Source organism: Heterodontus francisci, chromosome 47 (genome assembly GCF_036365525.1).
Source record: "Heterodontus francisci isolate sHetFra1 chromosome 47, sHetFra1.hap1, whole genome shotgun sequence".
In the NCBI taxonomy this organism is placed as follows: Eukaryota; Metazoa; Chordata; class Chondrichthyes; order Heterodontiformes; family Heterodontidae; genus Heterodontus; species Heterodontus francisci.
In genome coordinates this window covers 354413-371630 of record NC_090417.1, presented here as the reverse complement: position 1 = coordinate 371630, position 17218 = coordinate 354413, and the positions used below count along the sequence as shown (strand labels likewise).

At 48.7% G+C, this 17218-nt stretch overlaps 2 protein-coding genes across 4 annotated transcripts in view; one reads left to right on the top strand and one right to left on the bottom strand.

The window, feature by feature from the left end:
- Positions 1-277: 277 nt before the first annotated feature.
- On the bottom strand, positions 278-5489 carry c47h2orf68 (chromosome 47 C2orf68 homolog). The gene is made up of 4 exons (XM_068023294.1): positions 5053-5489; positions 3736-3851; positions 2110-2276; positions 278-1805 (listed from the first exon to the last, which is right to left on the bottom strand). Exons 1-4 carry the CDS (start codon positions 5163-5165, stop codon positions 1677-1679), a joined length of 525 nt encoding a protein of 174 aa, XP_067879395.1. The 5' UTR covers positions 5166-5489; the 3' UTR covers positions 278-1676.
- A 2109-nt stretch (positions 5490-7598) lies between these two features.
- Positions 7599-17218, top strand: part of usp39 (ubiquitin specific peptidase 39) — an 18841-nt gene continuing 9221 nt past the window's right edge. Inside the window, exons 1-7 of one of the 3 annotated variants that reach the window (XM_068023289.1) lie at positions 7661-7990; positions 10509-10590; positions 11171-11265; positions 11794-11930; positions 12937-13089; positions 15990-16215; positions 16868-16942. In XM_068023289.1, coding sequence (XP_067879390.1) covers positions 7933-7990; positions 10509-10590; positions 11171-11265; positions 11794-11930; positions 12937-13089; positions 15990-16215; positions 16868-16942 — 826 coding nt within the window. In that variant the 5' untranslated portion in view covers positions 7661-7932. Of the gene's footprint in view, positions 7991-10505; positions 10591-11170; positions 11266-11793; positions 11931-12936; positions 13090-15989; positions 16216-16867; positions 16943-17218 lie in introns of all 3 variants that reach the window. The other 2 variants (XM_068023288.1, XM_068023290.1) reach the window with 2 other exon arrangements.

Genomic DNA, 17218 nt, shown 5'->3' with positions numbered 1-17218 from the left:
AGCACCAAGACTGAAACGAGCAGCAAGGAAGACACACAAAACAGGACCAAGTGGTTAGGTGTTCAGAACTTTGGGGCATATTTGACCCGAAGAGGGGCTTCGACCCACATCACTGCGGCTGCCCATTTCCACCTCCATAACATTGCCTGATTTGGCACACAGGAGATGAACTTCAACAGAGTGACAATGCAGGAGCGGGAGAGTGTGTCAGACAGTGCATATGGAGGAGTGTTGACCGTTCTACAGACGGGCACAATATGCGAACCTTTTAGAAACATACAAAGTTTATTTAACGTACGGCAGAGCGCTGGGGTTACCAAACAAATGTATACCAGAACAGTTTTCTATCGGCTCAAAATCCACCATAACCAATTCCGCCCAAAATTAAAAACAAAGTTTGATACAATGGCAAGGAGGATAGAAGACACTGGGTCTTTGTGGATGTATGGCGCCTGTCACAAACTAATTGTGTCCCCCAATGGGCTATATACATTATTCCACTCTGAGAAACACTCTTTGCATTCTTCACATCTTCAGTGTTTGTACGATATGAATGGATGAGCTTATTTCTCATTGTGACCTCCTCAAATTGTCAGGGCTGATAATCTAATGGCGGGAGCCCATTCTTTGTATTGTTGAGCATGGGGAACTAAGCACGCCTGACGGGTGGCGTGCACCCCAACATAGCTGCGAGCCTGCACACAAACTGCATAAGGCTCAGTAAATTTGCGAGAATTTTTTAAATGATGGATCTTCCCGTGTTGCAGCTTTTCCAAAAAAAGGTTCTCCAGCCTGTCCCCACTGCCACCTCAATACCTCTGTACAATGCCTAGCCCCATCCTCCTCTCTCAGTATTTGACACGTGGCACGCAGCCCTTTAATAGCTGCTGCTGCCCGAAATTCTGCTTCCTATCAGCTCCTATTTCTTGGGGAGTGGCAGAAACTGAAGTGAGTGAGACGGCCTCCCCTTGTGGGTGAGGGCAGTTCGCTCGGGACCAGCTTTCGCATCGACTTTGAAACACTGTTAAAAATTTAAACAAGCAAACACCAGGCAGAGCTATTCCAAACGTGGTAGCTGGATTTAACCACACACAGTGACCATAAAACCGCCCCCTTACGCTGCACCGTTTCGACGCGTTATTCAAGGGGACAGCCTCCGTGTTGCTGACGCTAGCAGTCAGCCGTTCAACGAAAAGTACCCGGACTCTAACTACATCATCATCCTTTCTCTCCGACACCAGACCGAATTGCAGAACGGAATAGCGTAGAAGTCCAGCTCGTGCTTTCTCTGCGAAAGTGGGAATCTTGCTCAGGAATACTGGCACCGGCCAAGATTGTGAACAAACTCGACGTAAAATGAAACCCTAACACTTTTGCGTCCTTAATTGATTTCCAATATTGCATGGCCACGTTTATGTTTGTTTAAAACTGTGCACAGTCAATTGTCTTAAATATATACCACGGTATTTGGCAGTTTGTTGAACATTGTGTTGTTTCCTTCAGGATGTTAAGTTATGGCCAACTCTCTTTCCTGTTTTGCTTCCCTCTTTCTTGACCAAGGTCCCTGCAACAGCAGGTGTGGCTCCAGGACCTCGAATCTCTCCACACTGGAAATGGGGGGAAAAAAAACAACACAACACAAAAAAGCAAAACTGGATCGCCCAATGAAGCTGCAGTCACACACAAGGTTTTGAGATCCTCTTTTCGATCTCCTCCTGGATCCGCAGTCTCAGTGCTTCCTGCATTAAAGGCTCCAGGCTGTTTTTAGTCCCAATTTTCTCTGCCACTGTCTTGGGGTCATCGCCCTGTAGTGAGAGCAAAACTTAACGTCAGACACTTCTTGTTCCTGCCTCCCGTGCTTCTCGCGCCAGCTTTGGGAGAAGGCCATTCGGCCCATCATGGCTTTGTGCACAGGCACTTTCTAGCAGGCATGGGACAGCAGTCACCATCAGGTCAGGGGGTCCGGGCTTATCCTTCCCCTCCTCAACTCAGGCCAGCTGCTGATCTCTAACCGTTGCCCCGGCAGAGATCAGGCCTGGCAGGTATGTGCTTGGCACAACTCGGTACACTGGGCAGTGCCAGCGCTTGCGCCCCATTTGGCGAACTTACTTGATGAATAACGACTGACGTGACAATGTTGTCATCGGCTTGGTAATCCAGACAGAAGAGTTCCGTGTTCTCTGGCTCCATCACGGGATTCTGGGGCTCGGGATCGGTGCCGGAGCTACTTTCATTTGACTCCTCACCCTCAAACCCCGAGGAATTCTCCGCTCCGTCTGCAAAGGAAACCACAGGCGAGGTTGGATTGATCCCGTCTCGACAAAACGCCACTCCTTCAAATCTGTTTCTCCCGTTTCCTCGCCTTCCCTTCCCTCCTGACTGAGGTACAGATCCATCAGCAGCCTTGCTCCCACGTGACCTACTTAACCACGAAGCCATTCGCCTGACATTCATGCTCATGCAATTCATACCAGGGGTCGGTGGGCAGTGACCAGGAGAGAAAATCCTTCGCTATTTTATCCATTCAGTAACCCGGAGGCTGCCTCCGCTAGATTACCTTCTAACTGACATTTCCCTTTGCATTAATATCCTACGTTATAATTCCCTCTGTGGAGTGTTGCCTGTAACTGATGTTATGAAAGGTGATTCCATTTGTTTTTTGAGGATCCGTGTTCAAAAGATTGTGGAAATTGGTTCATTTGAGAGACTGAAGCGATTCCATAGACGCTGGGACTTGTATTTTTTTTTTAAAAAAGGGTCACTGGAAGGACACTTGGGAATTTGTTTCAAAACAAACACTTACTGGAAGAGACAATGAAGACTAAATAAACATAAGGAGCCTTGTTGGCCGTTGCAGTAGTTTACAGAGAAGTCACATGCCTAGGTTTATGGTGGTCAGGAGCTTTGGGCTTTCTGACTTGGGGCGTGGACTGTTTTGAATGTCAGTTGGGGTGTAAACCTGCTAAGATAGAGAACCACCACAGCTCATCCTTTTCCATCTCTTTGAGAAACCCTGCAAATCCAGTGTGAGGACCGGAGAAACAGACGCAGCACTTCTCCTGAAAAGCCTGCCAGACTAATCCTCAGCATCACCTGAAGAGAACTGCTCCTGAAAGGTCCCGGTGACAGCCAGCTACATGTATACCTAGAGGCCGGATAAAAAAGCCAGCTGGGAACATTCCACATCTTATTCTTTCTCTTCACTGTAATTGGCATGACAATTGCGAAATGGAAGGGTTGTGAAGAAACTCATGATAGTAGGTATTGAAGGAAACTGATCTCCCTTGCAATGTTTGTATTTTTTGGTGCTGTTTGAAACTGTTTGGCAATGTAATTTTTACAGATTTTTATGAATAAAGTATATTTTGGAAATTAAAAAAAAATCTTATTCTTTCTCTTCAAGGATTTGACCAAAGTAATTTTTTTTGTCCTTTTGTAAAGTGATCTCTGCAGAGAAAACTACTTCATTTTTCCTTTAACCAGTGTATGTGTGTTGGGTTTATTTAGAAGGGCACTTTCATATTTCAACCTGTGTGTTCATAATCCTTGCATCTTTATCAAATAAGTCTTGTTTTATAATAAATTAATACCTTTGCTGTGGATTGGCTGATTTTATTCTTAAACTGAAACAAGTATAGAATTGGCCGTATCAGTAACTGGGTAAAACATTTAAATGTATGTTGTGATGTATGCTCTCCTCCAGCCTCGGTGGTGACACTAAGAATCTGTACTTACTCCTGCGTCGCGGATGGTACACCTGCAGGTCAGGTTTGCGAGGGCGGATTGGGGCAGGGGTCTGTCTCTTCTTCTGCCTCTCCTTTGCCTGTCTCACCTCCTTGTCATAATCATCTCTAAAAGAGACAGTCAGAAAGCTCTTAATTTAGTCCTCTCTCCACCACTTTGCTTCTGTTATACAGTTCTGCTGTAGCACTCAATCTGATACCACGTCTTCTGGCAGCAGGTCCGGACTGTGACAGAATAATTACGAGTGCAACCCAGTGAGGGACGAGCTCCCTTTGCCACTGGCACAGCCACACAATCAGCGGTGAGCTTATCAGGTTAACGGTGGGGGGGGCATTGCGATTTTCCGTCCGTAATGTCACCGGATAGGAAACCAGGTCACGTGCGCCCACAATGCTGTGCAAAGCCCCAGGGAAGTAACAAAATGACGCTCCTACTGTCAACAAATTCAAGGCCAGTTAACCTCCTGACTCTCCGATACAGTCTTACTGAATCTACATTACCAATCTTTAAAATAGTGGTAAAGCTGCAAAATAATCGCAGACTGTGAAGGCTTGGGAACCACATTCAATGCTTCATCCATGTCCCCCGCTGATTTGCATATATCTCCAGCTCCCGATATTAACAGATCGTGGTGTTAAGATTAAGGATTTCGCCACAATAAAGGAATAGGGGCCCTGCCCAAACTTTCAGGCTGACAAGATGGGCACTAATGGTGAACTGGTAACAAGGTGGGTATAAAACGCAGGATATTCACTCATTACGGTACAGAAGGAGGCAATTCGGCCCATCAACTCCATGAGGCTCTCTGTCGAGCAAGCCAGTCAGTCCCATTCCTTGCTCTATCCTTGTAGTCCTGCAAGTTTATTTCCCTTGAGTGCCCATTCAGTTTCCTCTTGAAATCATTGATCGTCTCTGCTTCCACCACCCACCGCCCTCCGTAGGCAGCGAGTTCCAGGTCATTACCGATCACTGCGTAAAAAAGTTCTTTCTCACATTCCTCCCTATCTCTTGCTCAAAACTATCAATCTGTGTCCCCTCGTCCTTGTAGATCTGATGGGCATTTATTGTCAAACACCCAATATTGACCCTCATGCACAACTCCCACCCCTACTCATCGCTGATTGGTCACTGCGGGGAGCTCTCATTCCTCATTGGTTGACAACGCTGTCAATCAGGCAACCTGGCAACCGCCCCCTGGGTGGGCCTCTTGCTTCCTCATAGGCTACTCTACCTGTCAATCACCCCGCCGCTTTCCGGTTTCTCCGTACCGGTTGGCCCGGCCGTACCGGCGAAGTCGTGGACACCAACCTGGCGATCTGGTTGCGGCGGATGTGGTGGACGAAGCCGTGGCTCATGTCGAGCCGGGCGGATTTCGCCGCCGTTTTGTCCCGGGAACCGGAGCTCTCGTCCTCGAGCTCCATCCAGGCCGGCGTCCGCCTCTGGGAGCGGAGGGGATGGACGACCAGCCGCTAGCCCGGAGTGTGTTGAACATGCTCAGTGACTGAGCTTCCACAGCCCTCTGGGGTAGACAATTCCACAGATTCACCACCCTCAGTGAAGAAATTCCTCCTCACCTCTGTCTTAAATGGCCTTCCCCTTGTCCTGAGACTGTGACGCCTAGCCAGGCTCACCAGCCAGGGGAAACATCCCATCTAAAACCCCACAAATTTAGCAGAACACAGAAAATGCTGGAACACACAGAAAATCCATCAGTTCAGGTCGTAATCCAGAGATTATTCCCCCTGAGGTTCTGCTTATTAACTTGGACTCACACTGCTTCGTTCTAGCTATGTCCTTGCTTCTGACACCGACCACGACGACTGGATTCTTCTTCCACTCCCAAGCTCTTCTCCAATTGCTAACACATTATTCTGTAATATGGATATACAGAGCCTGTTACAGGGTTCAACATAAGGGGGCTAGAACTCTAGAGTGTCTGTCCTGCCAATAATTGGACTGGTTTGGGGTTTAAAGAGGATCCCGGGTTCGTGGGCTGCTTGTTAGAGTAACAGTGACCAAAATGAGCCAGTGTCAAATTCCATTTGCAACTTAAACAGACCCTTGGTCTGCATCGGCAGGAAGGAAGATTTCGGAGTTAGACTTTTATGCTGAGACAGATTTTAGACCCATTTAAATGTGTAAACGCTGTTTATGTTTGAACGACTTGCATTCATCTAGCACCCTTTCACATCCAAAGGTGTTTCGCAGGAGTGTAAGCAGCCAAAAATTGACAAAGTCAAAGAAGGAGATATAAGCGAGGTGACCAAAAGCATGATCAAAGAGTTAGATTTTCGGGAGCATTTTAAAGAAGGAGGGAGAGGCAAAGAGCTGGAGGGAGGGAATTCTGGAGCTCAGCGGCTGAAAGCACGGCCGCCAAACGTGGGACGAGAGGAGTGCGGGATGGCAAGGGCCAGGTTTTATTTATTTATTTATTTAGAGATACAGCACTGAAACAGGCCCTTCGGCCCACCGAGTCTGTGCCGACCAAGAACCACCCATTTATACTAACCTTACAGTAATCCCATATTCCCTACCACCTACCTACACTAGGGGCAATTTACAATGGCCAATTTACCTATCACCTGCAAGTCTTTTGGCTGTGGGAGGAAACCGGAGCACCCGGCGAAAACCAACGTGGTCACAGGGAGAACTTGCAAACTCCACACAGGCAGTACCCGGAATTGAACCCGGGTCCCTGGAGCTGTGAGGCTGCGGTGCTAACCACTGCACCACTGTGCCGCAATCTTCTCCCTCAATCTGTTACCCTCCCTCACTTCATCACTGACACCTGCCCTTAGAGGCCACATCACTCATTCAGTAACCTCCCCCCTCACCCTGTGGCACCTCCCTTCCTCATTGTGTGACCCCTGCATTGAGGCTCCTACTCTCATTGAGTCCCCTTCTCCTTGCGATCCATCCCGTGCCCCCCAAATACTGACTCCTCCCCTAACAGACGTCCCGACCGCTCTAGCCCTACCACCCTTTCGGAAGCCCCTACTTTTCTCCCTTCCCCTCTGAGGGCCAACCCCTCATTCAGCTCCCCTCTCACTCTGGGCCACCCCACCCACTCACTCACTCTCTCTGGGTCACCCACTCACTCGCTCTCGGGGGGGGGGGGCAACAACCCATCCACTCACTCTGGGGGGGCACCCACTCATGCACTTGCTCTGGGGGGGGGGGGCACCAACCCATCCACTCACTCGGGGGGGGGGGCATCCACTCGCTCTGGGAGACAGGGCACCCACCCGCTCGCCCTGGGGGGCAGGGTACCACTCGCTCTGGGGGGGGCACCCACCCATCCACTCTGGGGGCACTACCCCAGCCACCTCACTGGCCCCCTCCCCCCCCGCCCCCAGCCTGCCCCTGCCCCTCACCGAGACTGCCTTCCTGCCCCTCCCCCTCACTGAGCCTGCCCCCTTCCCCTTCCAGCTCACTGAGCCACCCTCCCCCCACTGAGCCCCTCTGGAAGAGTGCAGAGTTCCTGGAGGAGGTTCCCGAGCTTGGGAGGGTTTCGAACACGCAGATAAGAATTTTAAGATCGAGGCATCGTGGACCGGGAGTCAATGGAGGGCAGTGAACACGGGGGCAATGAATGAGTGGGACTTGTGAGTTAGAATAGGGGAAGCAGAGTTTGGATGAACTTCAGTTTATGGAGGGTGGAAGGTGGAATAGTGTTGGAATAGTCGAGTCTGGAAGTAACGAAAGGCGGGACGGAGAGAGAGAGATGATGTTACAGAGGTGGAGGTAGGGGAGATGGTGACGTAGTGGTGAACTAGTCATCCAGAGACTTAAGCCAATGCCCAGAGGTCACGGGTTCAAATCCCGCCATGGTAAATTCAATGAATTAAAAAATTCAATTCATCCATAACAGAAAAACGAGAATCGAAAGGCTAGTCCCGGCAATGGTGCCATGAAACTTTCATCGATTCTTATAAAAACCCAGCTGGAAATCTGCCATCCTTACACGGTCTGGCCTACACGTGACTCCAATAAAAACATATTTCAAAACTGAAGAATATTATTACGAGGAGTACAGGATGAAAGCAGAGTTGAAATGTGTCGCCTCTCCCAGGCTGCCACTCACATGACCCGTGGACTATTTTTTTGTGAATGACCGCAGTGATTGCGAGTTCAGGGCGCCTGCGCAGAAACGCCGGGGAAGCAGGCGGTCGGCCACCCTGACGGCCAATGATGGCGGCGTTGAAGCGGGAGCTGGATAGCGGGGATGAGGCGGACCTGGAGCCAGGTACTGGGAGCGGGAGGCGGACTCGCCGGTACCAGGGAGAAAGGGGGTCGTGAGCGCCGGGTCAGCGGTTGCCGGGACCTGGGCGCCGGGCAGTATCTCCCCCTCCCCGCCCCCGGTCGGCCCTTGTTCCAGAATGTTTTCCGATCCGGGGCCCCAGCACCGGGTTCGCTGCAACTCCCGGCGCGCCGGCGCAGTGCCACCTGGCCTGGGGGGAACGGGACGGGACTTGCGCCGGCGCAGTACCACCTGGCCTGGGGGGGGGAAACGGGACTTGCGCCGGCGCAGTGCCACCTTGCGCCTGGGGGGGAACGGGACTTGCGCCGGCGCAGTGCCACCTTGCGCCTGGGGGGGGGTGCGGGGGGCGGTTGGAAGGGACATGCGCCGGCGCAGTGCCACCTGGCTCTGGGTGGGGGAGGTTGCATTGGTGCAGTGCCACCTGGCTCCGGGAGTCTTGCACACCTGGCTCAGGGTGCACCCTTGCTGGCGCAGTGCCACCTGGCTTGGGGAGGGGGCCTGCGGTCGCACTGGTGCAGTGCCATCACATTAACTCACTGTGTGTGATGCTTTTGCGAGGTGTGGTAAGCTGTGACTCAGAAACCAGTTCTGTGTTTCCCTTCTTCGGTCCCTGACCGGTAGCAGCCGGTTTACCCAGCCGATATAGTGTTTGCTTGGCGAAGCTGTAATCTGTAGCACAAGCTCATTAATGTTGACCAGGAGTCCCAAACCCCCTGCCCTTCTCTTTGATAAATGCCATGCGATCTTCTAATAAGAGATGAGATGGGGCAAATGGAGCATGTTTCATTGGGGGAGCATTTGGGGAATAGCGATCACAGTAGACATCAGGTTTCGAGTAGTTGTGGAAAGGGAGAAGGAAACAAAAAATCAAGTGTAAAAATACTTAACTGGAGGAGGGGTAATTTCAGTTAGTTAAAAACAGATCTATCCCAGGTGGATTGGAATCAAACATTTGTCGGAAAATCTGTAATTGAACAATGGGAGGCTTTCAAAGAGGCGATTGTTCAGTTACAATCCCAAGTGGGGGAAAGGAAGAGCATCCAAAGCAATAGCATCTTGGATGACTAAGGATGTAGAGATTAAAATGAAACTGAAGAAGATTTGCGATTCATGTAAGGTTTTAATACAGTTGAGAACCAAGCTAAATACAACAAAATGCAGAGGAGGTTTTTCAGACTGGAGGGGTGTATACGCTGGTGTTTCCCTGCGGTCGGTACACTGCTCTTTTCAATCTATATTGAAGACCTGGATTTGGGTATACAGGGCATAAGCTCAAAGTTTGCAGATAACACAGACTTCAGGAATGTCATAAGCAATGAGGAGGATAGTAAGACTTTAGGAGGACATAAACTGGTGAAATAGGCGGACACATGGCAGATGAAGTTTAATGCAGCGCGGTGTGGGGTGACACATTTTGCTGGGAAGAATGAGCAGAGGTAATATGAATTAAATGGTGCAATTTTCAAGTGGGTGCAGGGTGCACTCAATGATGGTGCTCTTATCTCTGAGTCAGCGTGTTGTGAGTTCAAGCCCCAGTCAGGGACTTCAACGAATGTCATACAGACCGCACCCCTCCAACCCCGCCGCGACCTGCCCAGAATGAGGCATATTAATTTTGTCATGTGAATATTGATTTTAAACTGTTGCAGGTGTGAGGAAATGACTTGTTAAACAGATCAGCCGTGGGTGGAAAAAACACTTGTAAGCTAACACTCAATGCTTGGAGGGACAAAAAATTTAACCCACAATGGACTTTGAGCACCAGGTATTGTGTGTAAGTAGAGGCTAAGACAAGAGAATCCACAAACACATGTGGTCAGACCAGCTAGTCACATGACTAACCTGCTTGGCAACCTGGGTTTTTCTGAATTGTACAAAGAGTTTTGAACTAGAAAAGACTGTTTGCTCCTGGAGTGAGAAGACCTCTCCTGTCTGCTCCCATCTCTTTCTCGCAAGCCTCTGAACCCACTGAGGACACATGAACTTCAAGAGAGAAAAGTCTCCTACATTGAACAAGGTTTAAGAAGAATAATGGGCCCCAACGAAAAGCAAGACCTACCTACAATCAAGGACTCTACAGCGAGTTCGAAGAACAGTAACCAAAACCATCTTCAGATATTGCCTGAAACTTTTCCACTTTATTTCTTCTGCTCTTTTCTGTCTCTATCTGCACGTGTGTGTCCTCTATGCATGCTAGTGTGGGCGCATCGCATATCCATAGGCGTTAACCAAATACGAGTTTAAGTTTAATAAAGTTCAACCTTTTTTCTTTAAACCTAAGAAAACCCGTTTGGCTGGTTTCTTTGCCTTATAATTGGAAGTTAGTGAACAAGGATTCACATCTGCTTGTTGTAAATCTCACCCCACCTTGCAGTTTGTAAATTGGCTGCCAGGTTTTCTTACATTACAACAGTGACTACACTTGGGAAGTAATCTAATTGGCTGTGATATGCATCAGGATATCTCAAAATGCTCTATTAATGTACATTCTTCTACCCAGTAGCTTCAAAGATTGCGAGAATTCATGATCAGGAGGAGGAGGATGATCGAAGCAGACACTGCCCCTATCTGGACACTATTAATCGGTGAGCGTGAGCCATCTTTGTCTCCTTAGAGTCTCCTATACTTTTTAAAAACAGCTACTGGGTGTCATACTCCAGTTGAGGCTGAACCAATGTTTTATACAGGTGTATCATAACTTCCTCCTTCTTGTACTCCCTGCCCCCTGAGAGAGAAGCTGCAGGATGGCTGATGTGGTGAATGGAAAAGTCTCACCGCTGCAGCAAGCAAAGCTGTTCTATGGCTCAGACTAAGTGTACATGGACCAGGAGACGACTGCCCTGCTTTTCAGTTAGATTACGGCTAAGCTGGACCTTGGTTCCCACATACCGTGATGTCGTTGTCTGCGCCTTGAAAGTTCCAAGTATGCCCGCTGGACGTCAGTCCAGAATTTAGAGTCGGAGCTCCCGTTTCCGATCATCGAGCAGCTTCGAACCTGATTCAGAGGCGGGATTGCTACAACTAAGCTATTTAATTGTACTGTCGTAATCTGCGTGTGTTCATGGGGGCAGCGTAGAGGGAGCCCCTTTAGGGGGTACTGAGATCTTATTTACTGATTGGATGACATTCAAGGTCTGACAGCCGTTTGTCGATTTCTGTAAACAGGAGCGTGCTGGATTTTGACTTTGAAAAGCTGTGCTCCGTCTCCCTATCCCACATCAATGTCTATGCCTGCCTAGTGTGTGGCAAATACTTCCAAGGTAAGGTTACTCTCCAAAGCTTTGACAGTTTCACAGATTACAGTTCCGTGACCCACCTTCTGGTAGCGACAGCATGGTTACGGACAGGATTTCAGGAGCTGACGCTGTTGGTCTCTTGTCGTTTGACTTGAGTCTGCAAGCATCCTTTTACTGACTCTGTCAGACTGAGCATTGGTTGTAGAGATTTTTGTAAGGAGGGTGTCATTGCTCTCTGTGGGAGCTTGCTGTGCGCAAATTGGCCGCTGGATTTAATCCTGGCACGCAGCAGTTGGGAAGGGGGTTTAAATTGATCAGGTCTATCCGTTGTAGTGGGATTTTTTGATGGATGTTTGCTCGACAGGCAATGTCTAGTTTGGCTGAGATGCTCTTTGTGGTTGAACTGCCGTTCAACCTTTGCTTTCTGGGCTCACAGGTGAGGGGTGGTCTCGTGGGCAAGGCTGGTGCCCATGGTACCGCACCCTAGAGTGAGTCGGTGGGGAGAATAACAATGATGTACGCTTGACTGGAAGTGATTTGTTTTTTTCTTAGGACGAGGCCTGAAGTCGTATGCAAACATTCATAGTGTTCAGGTTGGGCACCACGTCTTTCTGAATCTACACACATTAAAGTTCTACTGCCTACCAGACAATTACGAAATCATTGACTCCTCCCTTGAGGACATCACGGTAAGTGTCTGGCACCAGAGAGCAGGGGTCTGTGAAAGTGGCTTCCCACTTTCTTCCCCTCCCACTCTTTATCTGAAGACTTTGACTATTGCTGCGATACAGTTACTTTGGCCCTGGATGTTCTTCAGTACGACATCTGTGTGAGCCGGAGTGCGAATTTTGCAAGACTTTCTTTCTTCTTTTTTTATAGTTTCTCCCTTTCTGTGAAGCTTGTGACATGCTTGGGGTTACAGCTCCACAGGTGGAATAGCCAGCCAGGATCTTGCCCAAGTAACCAATCCTCGCGGGTTACGCCCCGCTCGCAGAGTGCTGACCACTTGACCCTGTCCTCACCTCATGACTGCTAGGTTCTGGTCAGCGGACAGGCATCCCGAACTGATTCCCCCTCAGCTGACTGGCACCGAGAGCAGTTCAAGAGTCCCTAATCCTGCTCAAACTGAAATCAGTTAACTCGGCAAATACGCCAAGCTCTTTATCTGTGTGCTTCTGTTACTCACGGAGCCACTGTGGGAGGCAAAATGACTGATGTTTCGCTCTTTCTATCTATGTGCAGCTAGTTCTTGTGTTACCGGAGAGTATATCAGGTTTCAGTAAGTATACAGGCAGGTGGTGAGGGCTACATGACAAGTTTTTCATTGGCCCAAAGGGCTATAAAGGTCTCTGTGAAATGGAAGTTGGTTCTTTCACTCAAGAAATCTCCAGTTTTCTGGGAACGCCTTGACTGAGAAGATACAAGCATCAATCATAGCGGATAAGCAGATCCTGTTGCGGCCTTGCACTAGTGGTGCTTCCTGTGCTAGTTTTCAGGAAACCCTCAGCAAGCCCTCACTCCTGCTGTTGTGAACTCGCATTAGATGATGGCCCTTCACATTTGGCTGTGCTATTTGAGGGCCATCCCTTTCAGTAATATTGAACAGCGCTGTGTTGTGTTTTTCATTGCGTCTGGTGCTTGAATTGCTCCCTGTTTTAGTGAGTGAGGAGTGTAATAGTCTCCTCTGTTTTCCAGTACGTACTGAAACCAACCTTCATGAAGCAGCACATTGCAAACCTGGACAAACAGTCCAAACTGTCTCGGGCCTACGACGGGACCACCTATCTGCCAGGAATTGTAGGACTCAACAACATCAAGGCCAACGACTATGCTAATGTGGTGCTGCAGGTAAGGAGATGGACATTATGAATGATGCCTGCTCTTGGCTGCTCAAGGCAGTGATCCGCTGAGCCGTGAGAACAGTTGGTTCCAGGTTTGATACCTGGCCTGTGTTGAGTTGGCTGTTATCTGGGAATGCGACAAATACCATCAGTATGCCTTCAGAAAAATCGACCTGGACCCTTACACCTGATTATAATGTTGAACCCACTGGCCAGTGCAAGTATAAGGAGGTAGGACGAGGAAAGGTTCAAATTAGGTGATGTCCTCCCCATTCAGAGAGCCTGCCTGCGTTCAGCTATGACAAATGGATGTGGAAATGTACTCTGCCGAGGAATCAGGATATAATGGAGAGGAAGGTGTAGAACGGGGTGGAAAAGGGAAGAGTAAATTGCAGCTGCTGTGCATGTCGGCAATATGGCAGAAAGATGAGTGGGACATGCTTGAGGGTTTGCGTTAAATTTTAGAGCTTGTTCTGCCTCTAATTGGGCAATTAACCTGCTACGACTTTCTTTTCCATGCTCTCTTAGACATCTCAAGGACTTCACCTGTCCCTGCTTCTGTTTCAGACTCTGTCTAATGTGTCTCCTTCACTGTCCCTGCTTCTGTTTCAGACTCTGTCTAATGTGCCTCCTTCACTGTCCCTGCTTCTCTTTCAGACTCTGTCTAATGTGTCTCCTTCACTGTCCCTGCTTCTCTTTCAGACTCTGTCTAATGTGTCTCCTTCACTGTCCCTGCTTCTCTTTCAGACTCTGTCGAATGTGTCTCCTTCACTGTCCCTGCTTCTGTTTCAGACTCTGTCTAATGTGTCTCCTTCACTGTCCCTGCTTCTCTTTCAGACTCTGTCTGATGTATCTCCTTCACTGTCCCTGCTTCTGTTTCAGGCTCTGTCTAATGTATCTCCTTCACTGTCCCAGCTTTTGTTTCAGACTCTGTCTAATGTGTCTCCTTCACTGTCCCTGCTTCTCTTTCAGACTCTGTCTAATGTGTCTCCTTCACTGTCCCTGCTTCTCTTTCAGACTCTGTCTAATGTGTCTCCTTCACTGTCCCTGCTTCTGTTTCAGACTCTATCTAATGTATCTCCTTCACTGTCCCTGCTTCTCTTTCAGACTCTGTCTAATGTATCTCCTTCACTGTCCCTGCTTCTGTTTCAGACTCTGTCTAATGTGTCTCCTTCACTGTCCCTGCTTCTCTTTCAGACTCTGTCTGATGTGTCTCCTTCACTGTCCCTGCTTCTCTTTCAGACTCTGTCTAATGTGTCTTCTTCACTGTCCCTGCTTCTCTTTCAGACTCTGTCTAACGTGTCTCCTTCACTGTCCCTGCTTCTGTTTCAGACTCTGTCTAATGTGTCTCCTTCACTGTCCCTGCTTCTCTTTCAGACTCTGTCTAATGTGTCTCCTTCACTGTCCCTGCTTCTCTTTCAGACTCTGTCTAATGTATCTCCTTCACTGTCCCTGCTTCTGTTTCAGACTCTGTCTAATGTATCTCCTTCACTGTCCCTGCTTCTCTTTCAGACTCTGTCTAATGTGTCTCCTTCACTGTCCCTGCTTCTGTTTCAGACTCTGTCTAATGTGTCTCCTTCACTGTCCCTGTTTCTCTTTCAGACTCTGTCTAATGTGTCTCCTTCACTGTCCCTGTTTCTCTTTCAGACTCTGTCTAATGTATCTCCTTCACTGTCCCTGCTTCTCTTTCAGACTCTGTCTAATGTGTCTCCTTCACTGTCCCTGCTTCTGTTTCAGACTCTGTCTAATGTGTCTCCTTCACTGTCCCTGCTTCTGTTTCAGACTCTGTCTAATGTGTCTCCTTCACTGTCCCTGCTTCTCTTTCAGACTCTGTCTAATGTGTCTCCTTCACTGTCCCTGCTTCTGTTTCAGACTCTGTCTAATGTGTCTCCTTCACTGTCCCTGCTTCTGTTTCAGACTCTGTCTAATGTGTCTCCTTCACTGTCCCTGCTTCTCTTTCAGACTCTGTCTAATGTGTCTCCTTCACTGTCCCTGCTTCTCTTTCAGACTCTGTCTAATGTGTCTCCTTCACTGTCCCTGCTTCTCTTTCAGACTCTGTCTAATGTGTCTCCTTCACTGTCCCTGCTTCTCTTTCAGACTCTGTCTAATGTGTCTCCTTCACTGTCCCTGCTTCTCTTTCAGACTCTGTCTAATGTGTCTCCTTCACTGTCCCTGCTTCTCTTTCAGACTCTGTCTAATGTGTCTCCTTCACTGTCCCTGCTTCTCTTTCAGACTCTGTCTAATGTGTCTCCTTCACTGTCCCTGCTTCTCTTTCAGACTCTGTCTAATGTGTCTCCTTCACTGTCCCTGCTTCTCTTTCAGACTCTGTCTAATGTGTCTCCTTCACTGTCCCTGCTTCTGTTTCAGACTCTGTCTAATGTGTCTCCTTCACTGTCCCTGCTTCTCTTTCAGACTCTGTCTAATGTATCTCCTTCACTGTCCCTGCTTCTCTTTCAGACTCTGTCTCATGTGTCTCCTTCACTGTCCCTGCTTCTCTTTCAGACTCTGTCTAATGTGTCTCCTTCACTGTCCCTGCTTCTCTTTCAGACTCTGTCTAATGTGTCTCCTTCACTGTCCCTGCATCTCTTTCAGACTCTGTCTAATGTATCTCCTTCACTGTCCCTGCTTCTGTTTCAGACTCTGTCTAATGTGCCTCCTTCACTGTCCCTGCTTCTGTTTCAGACTCTGTCTAACGTGCCTCCTTCACTGTCCCTGCTTCTCTTTCAGACTCTGTCTAATGTATCTCCTTCACTGTCCCTGCTTCTCTTTCAGACTCTGTCTAACGTGCCTCCTTCACTGTCCCTGCTTCTCTTTCAGACTCTGTCTAATGTGTCTCCTTCACTGTCCCTGCTTCTCTTTCAGACTCTGTCTAATGTGTCTCCTTCACTGTCCCTGCTTCTCTTTCAGACTCTGTCTAACGTGCCTCCTCTACGGAACTATTTCTTGGAGGAAGAGAACTACAAGGATATCAAGCGGCCTCCAGGCGACATCATGTTCCTGCTGGTGCAAAGATTTGGCGAGTTGATGAGAAAACTGAGGAATCCCCGGAACTTCAAGGCTCACGTTTCCCCACATGAGATGTTGCAGGCTGTGGTCCTGTGCAGCAAGAAGCGGTTCCAGATTACTAAACAGGGTGAGCTAGTGAGCCATTAGTGATGAAGTCAACGTTTTCCAGTCAGTTCGGCTTGACCAAGCTTTGTGTTAAGGAGACGCTTATTTCTGAATTGTGGGGGTGGTGTTACTTATTTACTGGAATGGGGTAAGTATTCAAGTGGAACCTTTTTCGGGATTACCTCCATTATTGCTCGACTTCAAAGGTGGGCTGCCTTCGGGCCTAGAGAGAAGGGTTAGTGAGTCTGATCCTCTGGGGAGTTTAAATCAGCTGCTGCACAGAAGTCATTCACTCCTGAGTGCTGGACTTTTCTTTCTAGTCATGCTTCGGTTGGCACCACTCTTGCCTCTGAGTCTCAAGGATGTGGGTTCAAGTACGAACTCGGTGCACGTTAGGAGCAGTTTAAATCAGCTTTAAAAGCTCCTCACTCACACTCCAGTGTTCGAAGTTTCAGAATAATAAGAGGGTCTTTCATGTGCAAATGTCTGGAAACCGGACATAGCACATAATGGATTCCTCTTTGAAGGGCAGTGTTTGTCTTGAGCTCTCTTCTCACTTCCAGCTGTCCGAGTGTTTCTGTTTTAATTTCAATGTTCTCGAATTAGACAGTTACTTCAGTAATTCCCAGAAATGTTAGCAGCCGATGGTCACAGTGGAATTTTTGCTGTCGCAGGTGATGCTGTCGACTTCCTCTCCTGGTTCCTAAATGCACTCCACATGGCACTCGGAGGGAACAAGAAGAAGAAGAGTGAGTAGCAACAGGAGCTGGGCACTCCTAACCGTGTACACAATCGTCGCGTTCCCCCACAGTTCAGAGGGGCACGCTGTGAAAATTTCACCCATGCCCACCGCCTCACTTCACTGCAATGCCGGCGTCACTCCTGTGGAAATATATATCACTTTCGGAGTCTCGAGAGGTTAACACAACCCGGTCGCGTAGACGGCGATAAGCTTACCGCCTAGTTCTGGAAGCGCTGCCAGATGGCCATGTCTCAGTGGTTAATGCAACAACTGATGACCAAGG